Below are 13,026 nucleotides of genomic sequence, written 5' to 3' on the forward strand. Positions count from 1 at the left end.
TTAAAAGTTATCACATGTTTCCATTATAAAATATAAAAGTTTAATTTCCAAAATATTAAAAAAAAATAATTTAGACAACAGAAAGTCGTGCGTGGGTTAAGTGGTCTAATATTGTGACTAACATGGCTGTGTGTGTCCTCTGTAGCTGACTAATAAACCTCACAAGTCACCATTACGTTAGTGCTACCTGTAAATTAAAGTCGAAAACGTGCGGAGGTGCACTACGTCAGCCCAACCACACACAAAAACACACCTGTTTAGCTCCTATCCAGAGGAGAAAATGCATCTAACCACCTCCAGCCAACAGGGGGCGCTCAGCGTGCAAGTATCACCTCACGTCAACTCCTCCAAACCCCATAATGTATTAAACAACATTAGCACATTTCACGTTCATTTGTGTGACACGTTTTTCGTACTTCGGTCTCCTGTGAGGCAGTTCTGGTGTGATGGTCGCACTTGGGGGGGAGTTACATTTACGTGTCAGACACTCTGACAAGTGGGCAACAAACTAACAGGTGTCTTCTTCTTCCTCCTCCTCCTTCTCCTCCTCCTCGCTAGCAATCAGGGGACTTCTGTCCGAGCCACACTCCAAACACACAGTCACGCACTCTCCCTGCACTCAGACGTTTTTCTTAGCTCCCAAGTGTCTTTTTCTTTCTTTTTTAAAATTTAATTTTTAGCACCTCTCAGTCAGTTAACTCCCAAAAAAATATGCATTCGGCCCAGAAAGACACCACCTTCACCAAAATCTTCGTGGGAGGTCTCCCCTACCACACTACCGACTCGAGTCTCAGGAAGTACTTCGAGGTGTTCGGGGACATCGAAGAGGCTGTTGTCATCACTGACCGCCAGACGGGGAAGTCCAGAGGTTATGGATTTGTAAGTGTTCATTCACATACACAAAACAAAAAGAGAGAGAAAAGTTTTGTAACGTTCCTGGAACACGTGCTACCGGCTGTTTTGCTGCCAATATGTGACATGTTGACATGTGTCACAGTTAATGAGCGTACCATGCATACAAGCAGATGTGGCAAAAGTACTCAACACTGTACTCTCGAGATTAGAAGTATAGAGACTTGTGTAAAATAAAAAATAAAAAATACAATCTTAGGAAAAGTGAAAAAAGTTTATTTTTTTAACTTCTGATGTTGCTATAATAGAATGAGTAAAAGGGTTATTTTTGGTTTAATTCTATATACTACTGACAGCATAACTCTCAAATTCCAAATACAATATTGTCATTAAAAGCATTTATTTACAATATAGTCCAAATATGCCAATATATATTTATGTCTTCGTACAAGAAAAAAATGTCCTAGCTAAATTAGCGAATGATAACAAAAGCAAAAATAAATAACTAGACCTTTCACATGTGTTTTTCTAGTTTTTATACCCCAGAAGATGTTTTTTATTTTTATTTTTTTTTAGGCTGGCACAAGACACAGCACACTCACCACAAATCATCTTAGAGCCGACACTGTCCCCCCCCAAAAAAATCTCTTAACTCAGGCAATAGATGAGGAATATCTTGCTTCTTCAAATCTGTTTTGTCATGTTAATGCTCCCTGGTTCATGCCAGGTCCCCAAGGTATCAGTCAACCTCGGTTGACCTTACTTCTTTCTATTTACATCTTTTTTTCTTTTTTTTACATCAAGTTGTCATCTGTGGAGGTTGAAAAACTAAAATAAGGAGTAGAAAGTACAGTCATCTGGGAAAAAAAAAATACTCAAGTACAGAATTGATTATTTGTACTTTACTTTGCGGCTTCCACCAAGTATTGCCATAATGACATACAGCTGAGCATACTACATTCATTGATGAACACCAATTATGAAAATAAACATTCATCTCATTTTCTTAGTTAGATTTAAGCTTTTGTAGTTTGCATGTACTAGTTTTTTGAAGTGTCATTTTTCTCTTTTTCCAGGTGACCATGGCAGACCGAGCCTCCGCTGATCGAGCCTGCAAGGACCCCAACCCCATTATAGATGGCAGGAAGGCCAATGTGAACCTGGCCTACCTAGGAGCCAAGCCGAGGGTCATACAGCCAGGTGAGAGGTGCTCATTTTACACTCCAGGAGAAGGATTTATTTATTTGGATCCTCATTTGTGGCCGCTAGCCCTGCTGGGGTCTCACGCTTGACAATTTTATCCTAACGGTACAAGACAGGAAAAGTCCAGGAAAAATACAGTACAAACCAGCATAATGCGCATACTTTTGTGCTTACACTTTATAAGTGCTACTTATTATTATTATTATTATTTTATATTTTTAAAGAAAAGCATAGGTGTACATATACATTATATGCGCTACTGCTCAAAAGTTTTGGGTCACTTAAAGACGTCCTTATATTCTTTTGAAAACGGTGTTTGTTTCAATGAAGATAATTGTTAAATTCATCACAAATACAGTCTAGGCATTTGCTAAAAATTTTAAGTTTTTCTTTCAAAAATAAACAAACTCCTCAGTAACCTTGGTCCAAGAAAGATTATTTTAGTTTAGTTAATTTAAGCTAACGAAAAAAACAACTGCTAAAATTCAACAATTTCATTTACGAAATAAAAATAAATAAATAAATGTTTAAAAACAAAACAAAAAAAAACTACATTTTATGTTTACAAAATTAACTATAATTATCGCAAAATGTTCTCCTTTTTAGTCTTTGGTAATTAATTTAATGCATGAGCCTTTGGGGATGAATTTAAATGTGATTTTAAGTAGATTTATTTTGATATGAACTGAAATATGGATGTTTGAAAGTGTGTCACGCAGAAGTGACCTCACCCAGCAGCAGCCAATAGAAAATCACCTTCAGAAGACATCACTCCTATGTTTTTTAAATATTGCGCACAAGTAATAGCCTACACATTTAAAAAAAAGTAACTAAAATTAATACTGAAACTAACTAAAACTAAGCATTTATTGAATAAATAAAACAAATAAAAACTAACAGAACCACCCTGAGAATTAATTGAAACTAACTAAATTTTATAAAAAACAAAACTCAAAACGAAATCAAAACTAACTAAAATGAAAATTTCCAAAACTATAATAACCCTGCCTCCAAGACATCAAAGGGACTTTTCAAACTGTGACAATTTATTGTTAATATTAACATATTTTTGTTTGAACTTGTTGTGTCTTTTCTAGGCTTTGCATTTGGCATGCCTCAGATCCACCCCGCATTCATCCAAAGGCCTTATGGGTATGTTGCACAATCACTTTCTTATGACATTTTTATTGTGTCTATCACCTGTTTCAACCCTGCTGAATGCGGACATGTGAGTGATGATGAGTGCTCCTCTCAGTGTTGACTGTGAAGGAATTGAACATGTGTCCCCTCCCTCATTTCCTCCCCCACTCATTTTCTCCCCCACTCTTTCTTAGCCAACTGCCGGATTGACTTCATGTTGTCTGTGTCTCTCTCTGATCTGACAGGCTCGGTAACGGTTAAAATAGCAGATGATGGTTTGAGGAATAGCCGATTGGGCTAAAGTGTTACCTGTAAACATACACAAACGAGCTGAAATGGTGACTAGATGCATGGGTGTATTTTTTTTTATTTTTGATTTATTTTTTTGTTGGTTTTCATAGCACATAGATTGGTGTGTGCCTTGTTTTCAGTATGATGTGGTGTTCAGCTTAACTTGTGTGCTCATTTCTACAACTATTTGGGGCTGGGGAGTTCTTTTTTTTTTTTGTTCACAATTTGAGTTGAGTTTTGCCAGGATGGTGTAACTCTGCAATGGGGTGTTGTTGACACTTTAATTCTTTGTGCTGTAGCCTGCTGTTTATTCTGCCTCCCTTCAGTGTTTTTGAGTTAACCTTACGATGATGATGTTTTGTTGTGAATGGACCAAAAAAAAAAAAAGGATTCTGATAAGAGCTCACAATTGGATTCCCTGCAACAAAACAAACACTTGGCCTGCATGTGGGCATTTTGTTTCCTTTCAATTAACCCATTGCTTTGAGTTCAGTTGTCCACATACAGAACCGGGCGGAAAATAACTCGGCCAACTGTAGACCTCGGTAGGTCAACAGACAAATGTTGCGGACACGAGATCCGAGCGCGCCTCACAGGCAGCAGCTGTCTGCCACGATGATCTCGGATTCGGATGGAAAATAGGAGCAGCGCTGTTAATAATGCATGGCGCAGGCAGCGCCGCTCAGCTGTGGACAACAGGTGGAAGCCTTTTGGTCCCATGCTGCGGATTACTCATGCGTCCGTCCTGGTGATTTACAAAGCACCTTTATTTAGCGCTCCACTGGAAAAACGGCAAAAATATGTATCAAAGTAAGAGCAGGCTACTTTTTCAAAGCTCATATTAGTACAAGATCATAGTCAAGGGTCATGTTTGATTTTTGAAGCAGATGGGTGGGCGCAGGTCGTTTGTAGGTGAGGTGAAAATTGTTGAATGTTGACGTAAATGTGGTAATTACAAAATAGCTTGATCTTAGATTTAGACTTAGACTTGACTTTATTGATCCCTTTGGGATGGCTCCCTCTGGGAAATTTACATGTCTAGCAGCAATAAGAACAGATAATAAAATAAAAAATAATTCAATCAATCAATAAATAAGGTTATTACACCAGAGATTGAATTAATAATAATAATACTAATAATAATAATAATACATAAAAATTGGATTGAAGTTTGCACTGTTACCAGTTCGGTCATTGTTTTCCGGAGTAATTTTGACAGCTCTAGTTGTTAGCACATGTAGCGTTTAGTATTTTAACTCATTCCCTTCGCTCCCGGCTGTTTTACTGGATTTTGACTGATTTTGCAAGGCCAACAGAATAATGTGTTGTTTTGCTATAAAAACATGGAACTTACCAAAAGAAAGATTAAAGTAATTCTTTCATCAGGAAAAAAAAGTATATTTCAAGCTGTTTCTGTTTTGCAGCAATTAGCATAATATAGCAAAGTTTTATCATTATTCGCAAATCTGTTTAGAATTGTGGGGAAACAGCTTGTTTTCAACATGGTGCTGGTTGATCTCTTATCCTCTGCTGTCACCTGCTGGTCGTTTTTCTAAATACTACCATTGTTTCACCTGTTATCTGCAGTTGAGAGGCTGCATCAAAGCCTTCTGTATGCTCTAGCATAAAAACATTTAAAAAAACCCAAAAAAAAACCCAACTATAAATACGTTTTTGGGAGCAAATGAGTTAATATAAAACACACGTAGAGGATTTTTTATTTTTTTTTGCGTCATCTCAATGAACCATAAAAATACATAAATGGCAATGTCCTTTTAAATAGCCACCCATTTTAAAGTATATGAATTTGATGGTTGTTTATCGATACTAAGAATAGCGAGACGATTATTTGCCAATCTGATATTTTTTTTTTACTACCCATGAGATCAGAGCCCCAAGTGGCACGGATGAGTCGCTCCAGTTGACGAGTGGCCCGCCATGTGTTACTGAAAGAGATCAGCACGTCCTTTGGACATGACAAGGGTGGCAAAAATAGCCTTGCCTCCAGCCTCCCTTGTCAATCAAGTTGGCATGTGTACGTTTGTGTGTGGGGGCTCTTGTATGTCCAAGAGAGGGACAGATATAACCCCTGCACACCTGCTTCTCAATATATTTTGTGAGTGACTTAAAAATTCGGTGTGGCCAAATGTAGTCTTGGAGCCCTTCTACTGGTACAGAAATTTCACAATTTGCCCCCCCCCCCCCCCCCCCCCCCCCACCACCACCACCAAAAAAAAAAAAAAAAAAGTTGAGGCGACCAAAAACACGGAGGTCGAACCTTTGTCATATATGATGTCATGTGATACCTCATAGAATCTTCAGCTCAGAGAGCTGTATTCTAATAATGGATGGGCAACATTTAATTTACAAAACGGACAAATGGTTCAGTTCATTTGTGATCAAAACAAGTTCAAATGTGTTATAGATTGACCATCCCTTCATCTAAACAATTAACTTCAATGCGTTTTGCTTTTCTTTGGCTTCCAATTGCCCACTTTTTAGGATTGATTACACCACAGAAGTTGCACAAATGATAACATGACATAATGTAAAATTAGAATCTGGTTGTAGTGACTGAAGTGGTTCAAGTGTTTCTTCATATCAGTATCAATACTAAAAGATAAGATGGGAATGTAAATGCCAAGTCAGCTGTTTAGTCACAACATTAAAGGGACTCACCAAATTCTAACCCTACATAATCCTTCATGTTTCATAGTTAACAGTACAGTTCTTAAGAACTATCATGCTGTGGTATGCCTGTTAAGGTTTATTTACTGTATAAAACATTTTTAGTTTTTATTCCATTATCATGACGTACATATTTTCAATACATGTACATTTTATGCTTGAAAGTTTTTTTTCTTTGCAATTTTTTGTTTTAAAGGGGAAGTGAACCCAAAAATTTTCTTTACAGTAATATTTTGTATGCGCCCTCACTACTCTAAATTACGCGTCAAAATCCACCCATTTTTATCCATCTCAATGAGCGGCCATTTTGTCACTTCTTGTCGACTCTGAAAATGACATCACAGTTGCTCAAGGCTCGGATGGCGAGTAATGACCAATCACAGCTCACTTCTTTTCTGAGTTTGGTCATGTGACGTTTGCAAGCTGAGCCGTGAATGGTTGTTGCCTCAGCCCTGAGCAACTGTGATGTCGACAGTAAGTGACAAAATGGCCGCCCCCTGAGATGGATGAAATATTCATATTCCACAAACGCAGTATTAATCAGAATGTCATGTGTTGATTGGTGAGGCTGTATAGAAAATATTATTGTAAAGAAATGTTTTGGGTTGACTTTTGTTATGATATTATCAAAACGCTACTACTTTAACACACATGGAGTAGCAACACATACAAACAGCATACTTTCGCTGCCTGTTCCTACCCTGACTTAACTACACTTAAATGGTACTACACAAAAGGCGCACAACTCTAAATTCGGACTTGGCGGAAGTGTAAAAAAATACTAACATGAGTAGAGTTTTTTTCTGTGAAACGTTTGTAATTTTAATGTTCATAAGTTGTTTTAAAATCTGATATAGAGATGAAAAGGATGAACCATGACATAGCTGGGGATCTTCACTTTTTTTTTTTTTTTCTTCAATCAATAAAACTTTCCCAGAAGCTAGCCTTGCTAGCGCCTTCATTTTAGCCGTTTCCATAGCAGTGGAGTGGAAATGTTTGCAGTTGATTGTTTTTGTTTTGTGTTGAAGGACCTAACATGTGTGGGCATGCCTGGCGTGTGCTGTTGGCGTGACCGAGTGGGCACAACCATGTCCACTTCCTTTGTTGGCGTTGTGGTGTCGTGCGGTCGACTCGCATTGTGTTGCCAGGTTGTTGGGTGCGGCGCTGAGTTGCCATTTTAAGATTCAGGTGCTTTTATTGCGCTTGTGGTTTTTTTCTGCTTTTAACTTTTTATCTAGGTAGGGTTTTTCCCCAAGTTGTTAATTAATGGATGGATTTGCTGTGTTCTGAGGACTGGATTGGCGTATTTTTGTGGCAGGATAACCCTCTGCGACTTAACCTTTGACACCAAGTGTGTGTTTGTGTCCTCCAGGATCCCGGCTCACTATGTCTACCCTCAGGCCTTTGTCCAGCCCAGTATGGTGATCCCTCACGTGCAACCCTCAAGTGCCTCGGCGACAGCTGCCGCAGCCGCCGCCACCTCGCCATACCTTGACTACACCGGAGCCGCTTACGCGCAGTACTCGGCTGCAGCTGCCACCGCTGCCGCAGCAGCTGCCGCCGCCTACGAACAGTATCCGTACGCCGCCTCCCCGGCCCCCACGGGCTACATGACCACAGCCGGCTACGGCTACGCCGTCCAGCAGCCGCTCGCCACCGCGGCCACCCCGGGGGCCGCCGCCGCCGCCGCCTTCAGCCAGTACCAGCCTCAGCAGCTGCAGACGGATCGCATGTAGTGAAAAGAAAATATTGTGACGCGGTCCGAGAGGTCACCAGCCAGTGCGACTGGGGTCAAGCTACTGTCTGAATGAGTGTTGTCCGCACAAGCTTTTTAACTTGAAAAGTGAAGAAAACACAGGATGTGCATACAAATGCTGTATTTTATTCAAATTAGATCAGTATTTTTTTGTTATTTAATATTTATACATCAGCAAAAGATTGAATGTCAACTAAAGCAGACTAACTGAACCTCAAGACTATTTTTTGTATATATATTCTGTAAGTGTTCCCAAGCGTCAGTCTTAGGATTGTCTTCCCCATTACTTTATATACCAAAACGTGTATGAATGAGTGAGTCAATCATGGTGCATTTTTCAGGATTTGTATCAGCTCAATCTATGCAAACAGCGCCCTCTAGTTTCCCCTTAAGAATATACACTACTCATAAACGGGATAATGGGCTCGGGTGAAATTTCAGCATAAACCTGAAATGTACTATAACCATGACATGGGATCTTAAGCTTCATCATGCTGTTATTATTTTGCCGCCATGACAGACACCAAAATAACTAAATGATCAACCGGCATTGAGCTCAAATTGGTCAGTGTTGTTAAATGAGTCATAGTAAAGCATTGGAAATTTTTATGGGTACAACGTGAATTTTGCCCTTCAGCAACAGCAAGTTGTGCAAAAATTGAAACATTCATGTGTGCGTTCAAAGGTTTAGAGGTCAAATTGATACACCTGTGAAGTTAGTGCGTTTTAGGTTCATTCTGAAATGTAACCCAAAAGCCCCATTCTTCTTAACTTTGTGATATTGTACATATTTCCCATAGCAGATAAGATAAATAGCTGAAAGTGAAGCTGGAACAAAAACACACTTCCTCACTCATGAATTGCACATCAAGCAAGCTCAGCAAAAAAAGTTTTTGGATCTTTCATTTTGTTTCCTAATGTGCCTTTTAAATTATGCTATTTATGTATTTATTATGGAAGCTTACAATAATAAACCATTTATTTTTTGTGTGTTTGGTGTTTAGATAGGTCCACTACAACGTTCAGCAAGAACAGGCCGTGGATGTTTGAAACTGCTACTATTTGTATAAAGAACAAAATATGAGTGGAACAGTAGCAAATACCTTAGGAAACTTGTGAACTTGAACCTTCTGATGTCATCTGACATTGAATGTGAAGTGCAAAGGCATTTTGCCTTGCATTTTACAATGCATTAAAAAAAATACATAGTTGGACATTTGTATGTGAAATAAAAGTAATTCTACTATTCTGTGTTTTGTTAACAGGCTCTGAATTCATGTCAATATTTTGTATGAAGAAAAATAAAAGTGCACTAAACTCCAATGAGGAAGTACGAGTTATACTGCAGTAGGAGGCTATTTATAGTCATATAATTTTACCATCATTTAACCACGCCTATGTTTGGAAATCGGACACTTTTAAGGCCGAAGTTTATGTTTGCTTTCCACGACGTTTGGTACTTGCCTATTTACATAACACTTAACTAGGTCATTTGATATACTGTGTGTAATGTACACCAAAATCACTGTCAGGCAACTTACAACAGAAGTGATTTTAGCTAAAATAATGTTGGCCTTTTTTTTTTTTTTTTTTTCCAAGTGTCATATTGTTTTGCAACTTTAAAAATGTACTTTTACGTTTACATAGTAGTTTTGTGTTGACAACACTGCTACTATTTTGTTCCTTTTCCCATTTCGTTACCAGCTAGCTTATTTTTACAACAAAAATGAATTTATGTTTATGGCGACATGCTTTTGTCACTAGCTCCCCCTCCGTTTTCAAATGTAAGGAGTAAAAGTAAAAACTTACCAAATCTAGCAATAAAAATAAGTGTAACCAGAAACGAGCGTCATTTGCAAAGTGAGATTAGAAAAAGGATGGATGGATGCATGACCCGGAAAACAGCCATCACGTGACCTTGACGTCACTGCGCTGTCGTCACTGTCGGGGCGTGTATTTTGTATCGACAGTTAGCGTGTAATTTTTCTACGCAAACCGGATGTCTACATTCGACCGCAGCCGAAAAAATGGCCACGGATAAAACTGCATACACTCGACTGGACGAGGAACTCCCGCTGTCGCAGACGTCATTCGAGCATGCGTCAGGCCCGAACGTGTTCGTGGGCTCTCCCGGGGGTCTTCCTCTTCCCCCGCCAGCTGCTTTTGGGCCTGGTGTACCTGGAGCCTTCGGTATGAGTAACCCAGCATCCTCACCGTATTCTCCACCTGCCTTCGACTTTCACGACAACATACGCAGTAAGGAAGAAGTGTCCTGTTTGTTTGTAGATTTCCGTTCACTTCCAAATACGCGAATGTATTTGTTGTCCCTTATGGTTGGCTGCTGTCACTTCAGGTGATGCTTATCACAGTGAGGAGGACCCACCACCATTTCACGATAACCAGGACTTCGGTTTCGGTTTGGATAACAAAACCATAAGAAGAGCTTTCATTCGGAAGGTAGGGGGCAGTGTTCTACTTAGAGACATACCATAAAGGAAAATATTACAACTAGACAATAATTTATCATTCATTAATAGACAGACTATGGGCAGCACTGTGGCCTAATGCAGTATTTCACTTTCTTTATTGAGCCAAGGCATATTTTTAAAATCTCAGGGCAAACACAAATGGTACAAAAAGTAGAGTGGCACATTGACCAAGGAAATGAGGAAAAAATGCACTAAATGATGGCAGCAAACTTAACTTGACTCACTTGAAGTTTAATGTCAAACTGAAAATGTTGTTGCTTTCACCCTGCAGGTGTTCTTGGTGCTAACTGCTCAACTGGCGGTGACGTTCTCCTTCGTGATGGTCTTCACCTTTGTGGACGAAATCAAGGCGTACGCGAGGGAAAACATCTGGCCCTACATTGTGTCCTACGTCACATTTTTCGTGTCCATGTGCGCCATCAGCTGCTGCGGAAACCTGCGGAGGAAACATCCCTGGAACCTGATTGCATTAGTGAGCCTTCTTTTATTTTCTTGGTTTGTTCGAAATGGTGAACAGTGTTGACGAGTTCTTTTTTTTTTGTATCTGATGTGGGTTCTAGAATGAAAATTATGTCAAGGTTGTGCGGTTATTTACGTGATAGAATGTAACAATCTTATACCATGTTTTGATGTAAAACATGTCAACAACCTGTGACAATATAATCAAGTTTAGAGTTTTATCAACAATATTAAAATCGACTAATAATCAGAAGAGCGCAGACCTCAACTGAGATATAAATAAATAAAGTATATATTTTTTTGTCCCATGACAATATGATGACAGCCAATCAACTGGAAATTTAGGTGACTTCATACAAACTTAACAATAAACGAGCATATTCAGGTAGGGTTGTGCAATTAATCGAAATTTCATTACAATTTCAATTATTACACTCCACAATTACAAAATCAGCATAATCGTAAAAAAAAATAAAAAAATATTAATACTAATTTTGAGTTGTTTAAAATTATACATTTGCTCCTTTTTTTTTTTTACAATTTTAAAATCACAAATTTTGTTTCATTCTAAAGGAACTTGCATAATTATAGTGGATCCTTTTGACTGATTTTGCGAGGTATGCAGAATATTGTGCTCTATTGCTATAAAAACATGGAACCTACCAAAAGAAAGATTAGAGTCTCTTCTTTCATCACGAAAAAAGTATTTGTATCTGTTTTTGTTTTTCAGCAATTAGCATTAGAGTATAGCAAAGTTTCATCAATATTCACATTCCTGGTGAAAACATTGGCAAAAAGAACTTGTTGCAACATGGCCCTGGCTGATCTCTTGTACTCTGCTGCCCCCTGCTGGCCGTTTTTTGTAATAACGGCCATTTCTTTAAGCCACCTCTTCATGTCAGAAGCTGTATCAAAGCCTTCTGTAGAATAAAAAAAAAAAATGTTTCAAAACGTTTTCAGGAGTGCATGACAAAGTATTAAAAAACGTATTTATACGTTTTTGGAGTTGAATGAGTTAAAGTTAGTATGCTGTTTCGGGATTGTAAACAGGCTGTAGGTGTGATTTGTCTTCTAACAAATATTGTGTCTTGTTTTCAGTCCATCCTGACCCTTAGCATGTCGTACATGGTGGGAATGATCGCCAGCTTCCATGAAACCGACATCGTGGTGATGGCGCTGGGCATCACAGCTGTGGTGTGCTTCACAGTGGTCATCTTCTCTCTCCAGGTTGCCATCCGCCACGTACATTTAACCACGACTAGTTTGAGAAGCGATACAACTTGAGCGTCATGCTTGTCGCCCCTTCCACAGACCAAGTATGACTTCACTTCCTGTTATGGTGTGATGTTCGTCTGCTTGGTTGTCGTCATCCTCTTCAGCCTGTTGTGCATCATCATACGGAACAGGATCCTGAACATTTTGTATGCTGGACTGGCAGCCTTGCTCTTCACCTGTGTAAGTCCTCACGTAAACAGACGCACACATGCGCATTTGCTTCCTGATTTGTGGTTGATGTCAGAAGTCTGTGACAGTATTAGTTTTCTTGATATCGATTACCAATTTCCTTAAGTCTCAATACCAAAAAGTCAGTGTTGTTTATACACAAGTCCATATAAATCCGCTTTCATTTGTTCCAGTTCTTGGCAGTGGACACCCAGCTGCTGCTTGGCAACAAGGAATTGTCCCTGCATCCTGAAGAATACGTCTTTGCTGCGCTTAACCTCTATACGGACATCATCAACGTCTTTATCTACATTCTTGCTCTTCTGGGGAGAGCCAGGGGCAGCTGAGCTTAAAAAATGATGTCAGAATGCTGTTTTTGCTGATTGCGTTCAAGGAAGTGAGATCTTGTGTACTCTGTTAGTTTGTTTTTTGTTTGTTTTTTTCACTGATCAAAGTATTGTGGTAATTTGTCTTTTCTTGACATGGCCTTTTAAAAAAATCGAAATGTTCAGTGGTGATTCTGTTATGAAAGAATATCTACATTGGTTGTAATATTTTGCATTATTAAATCTGTAGAAGTACTACACATCAGTTGGTTCAAGAATTTGTTCGATTAAAATTTGTCATACGTTTGATTTGACCAATCACATTTTCCAAACGTGTGCTCTCTCAAAACCGGACATTTTAATTGCAAACCCGGAACAT

At 38.9% G+C, this 13,026-nt stretch overlaps 2 protein-coding genes across 2 annotated transcripts; both read left to right on the plus strand.

The window, feature by feature from the left end:
* The first annotated feature begins 376 nt into the window (after positions 1–376).
* rbm24b (RNA binding motif protein 24b) lies at positions 377–9,192 on the plus strand. The gene is made up of 4 exons (XM_077527927.1): positions 377–879; positions 1,929–2,052; positions 3,153–3,207; positions 7,547–9,192. The coding sequence occupies exons 1-4, from the start codon at positions 712–714 to the stop codon at positions 7,908–7,910; spliced, it is 711 nt and encodes a 236-aa protein (XP_077384053.1). The 5' UTR covers positions 377–711; the 3' UTR covers positions 7,911–9,192.
* A 656-nt stretch (positions 9,193–9,848) lies between these two features.
* grinab (glutamate receptor, ionotropic, N-methyl D-aspartate-associated protein 1b (glutamate binding)) lies at positions 9,849–12,907 on the plus strand. Its single transcript, XM_077526784.1, has 6 exons — positions 9,849–10,186; positions 10,284–10,387; positions 10,691–10,891; positions 11,977–12,105; positions 12,190–12,333; positions 12,516–12,907. Exons 1-6 carry the CDS (start codon positions 9,958–9,960, stop codon positions 12,666–12,668), a joined length of 960 nt encoding a protein of 319 aa, XP_077382910.1. The 5' UTR covers positions 9,849–9,957; the 3' UTR covers positions 12,669–12,907.
* The last annotated feature ends 119 nt before the right edge of the window (positions 12,908–13,026 follow it).

The sequence above is a fragment of the Festucalex cinctus genome, chromosome 7 (assembly GCF_051991245.1).
Source record: "Festucalex cinctus isolate MCC-2025b chromosome 7, RoL_Fcin_1.0, whole genome shotgun sequence".
NCBI classification, from domain to species: Eukaryota; Metazoa; Chordata; class Actinopteri; order Syngnathiformes; family Syngnathidae; genus Festucalex; species Festucalex cinctus.

Excerpts from the sequence above, each read along its gene's own strand:
- rbm24b (XM_077527927.1), top strand. The coding sequence starts at position 712 with ATGCATTCGGCCCAGAAAGACACCACCTTCACCAAAATCTTCGTGGGA. Across the intron at positions 2,053-3,152 it reads GCCGAGGGTCATACAGCCAG|GCTTTGCATTTGGCATGCCT; the intron begins GTGAGAGGTGCT and ends TGTCTTTTCTAG. Across the intron at positions 3,208-7,546 it reads TTCATCCAAAGGCCTTATGG|GATCCCGGCTCACTATGTCT; the intron begins GTATGTTGCACA and ends TGTGTCCTCCAG.
- grinab (XM_077526784.1), top strand. The coding sequence starts at position 9,958 with ATGGCCACGGATAAAACTGCATACACTCGACTGGACGAGGAACTCCCG. Across the intron at positions 10,388-10,690 it reads GAAGAGCTTTCATTCGGAAG|GTGTTCTTGGTGCTAACTGC; the intron begins GTAGGGGGCAGT and ends TTCACCCTGCAG. Across the intron at positions 12,334-12,515 it reads CAGCCTTGCTCTTCACCTGT|TTCTTGGCAGTGGACACCCA; the intron begins GTAAGTCCTCAC and ends CATTTGTTCCAG.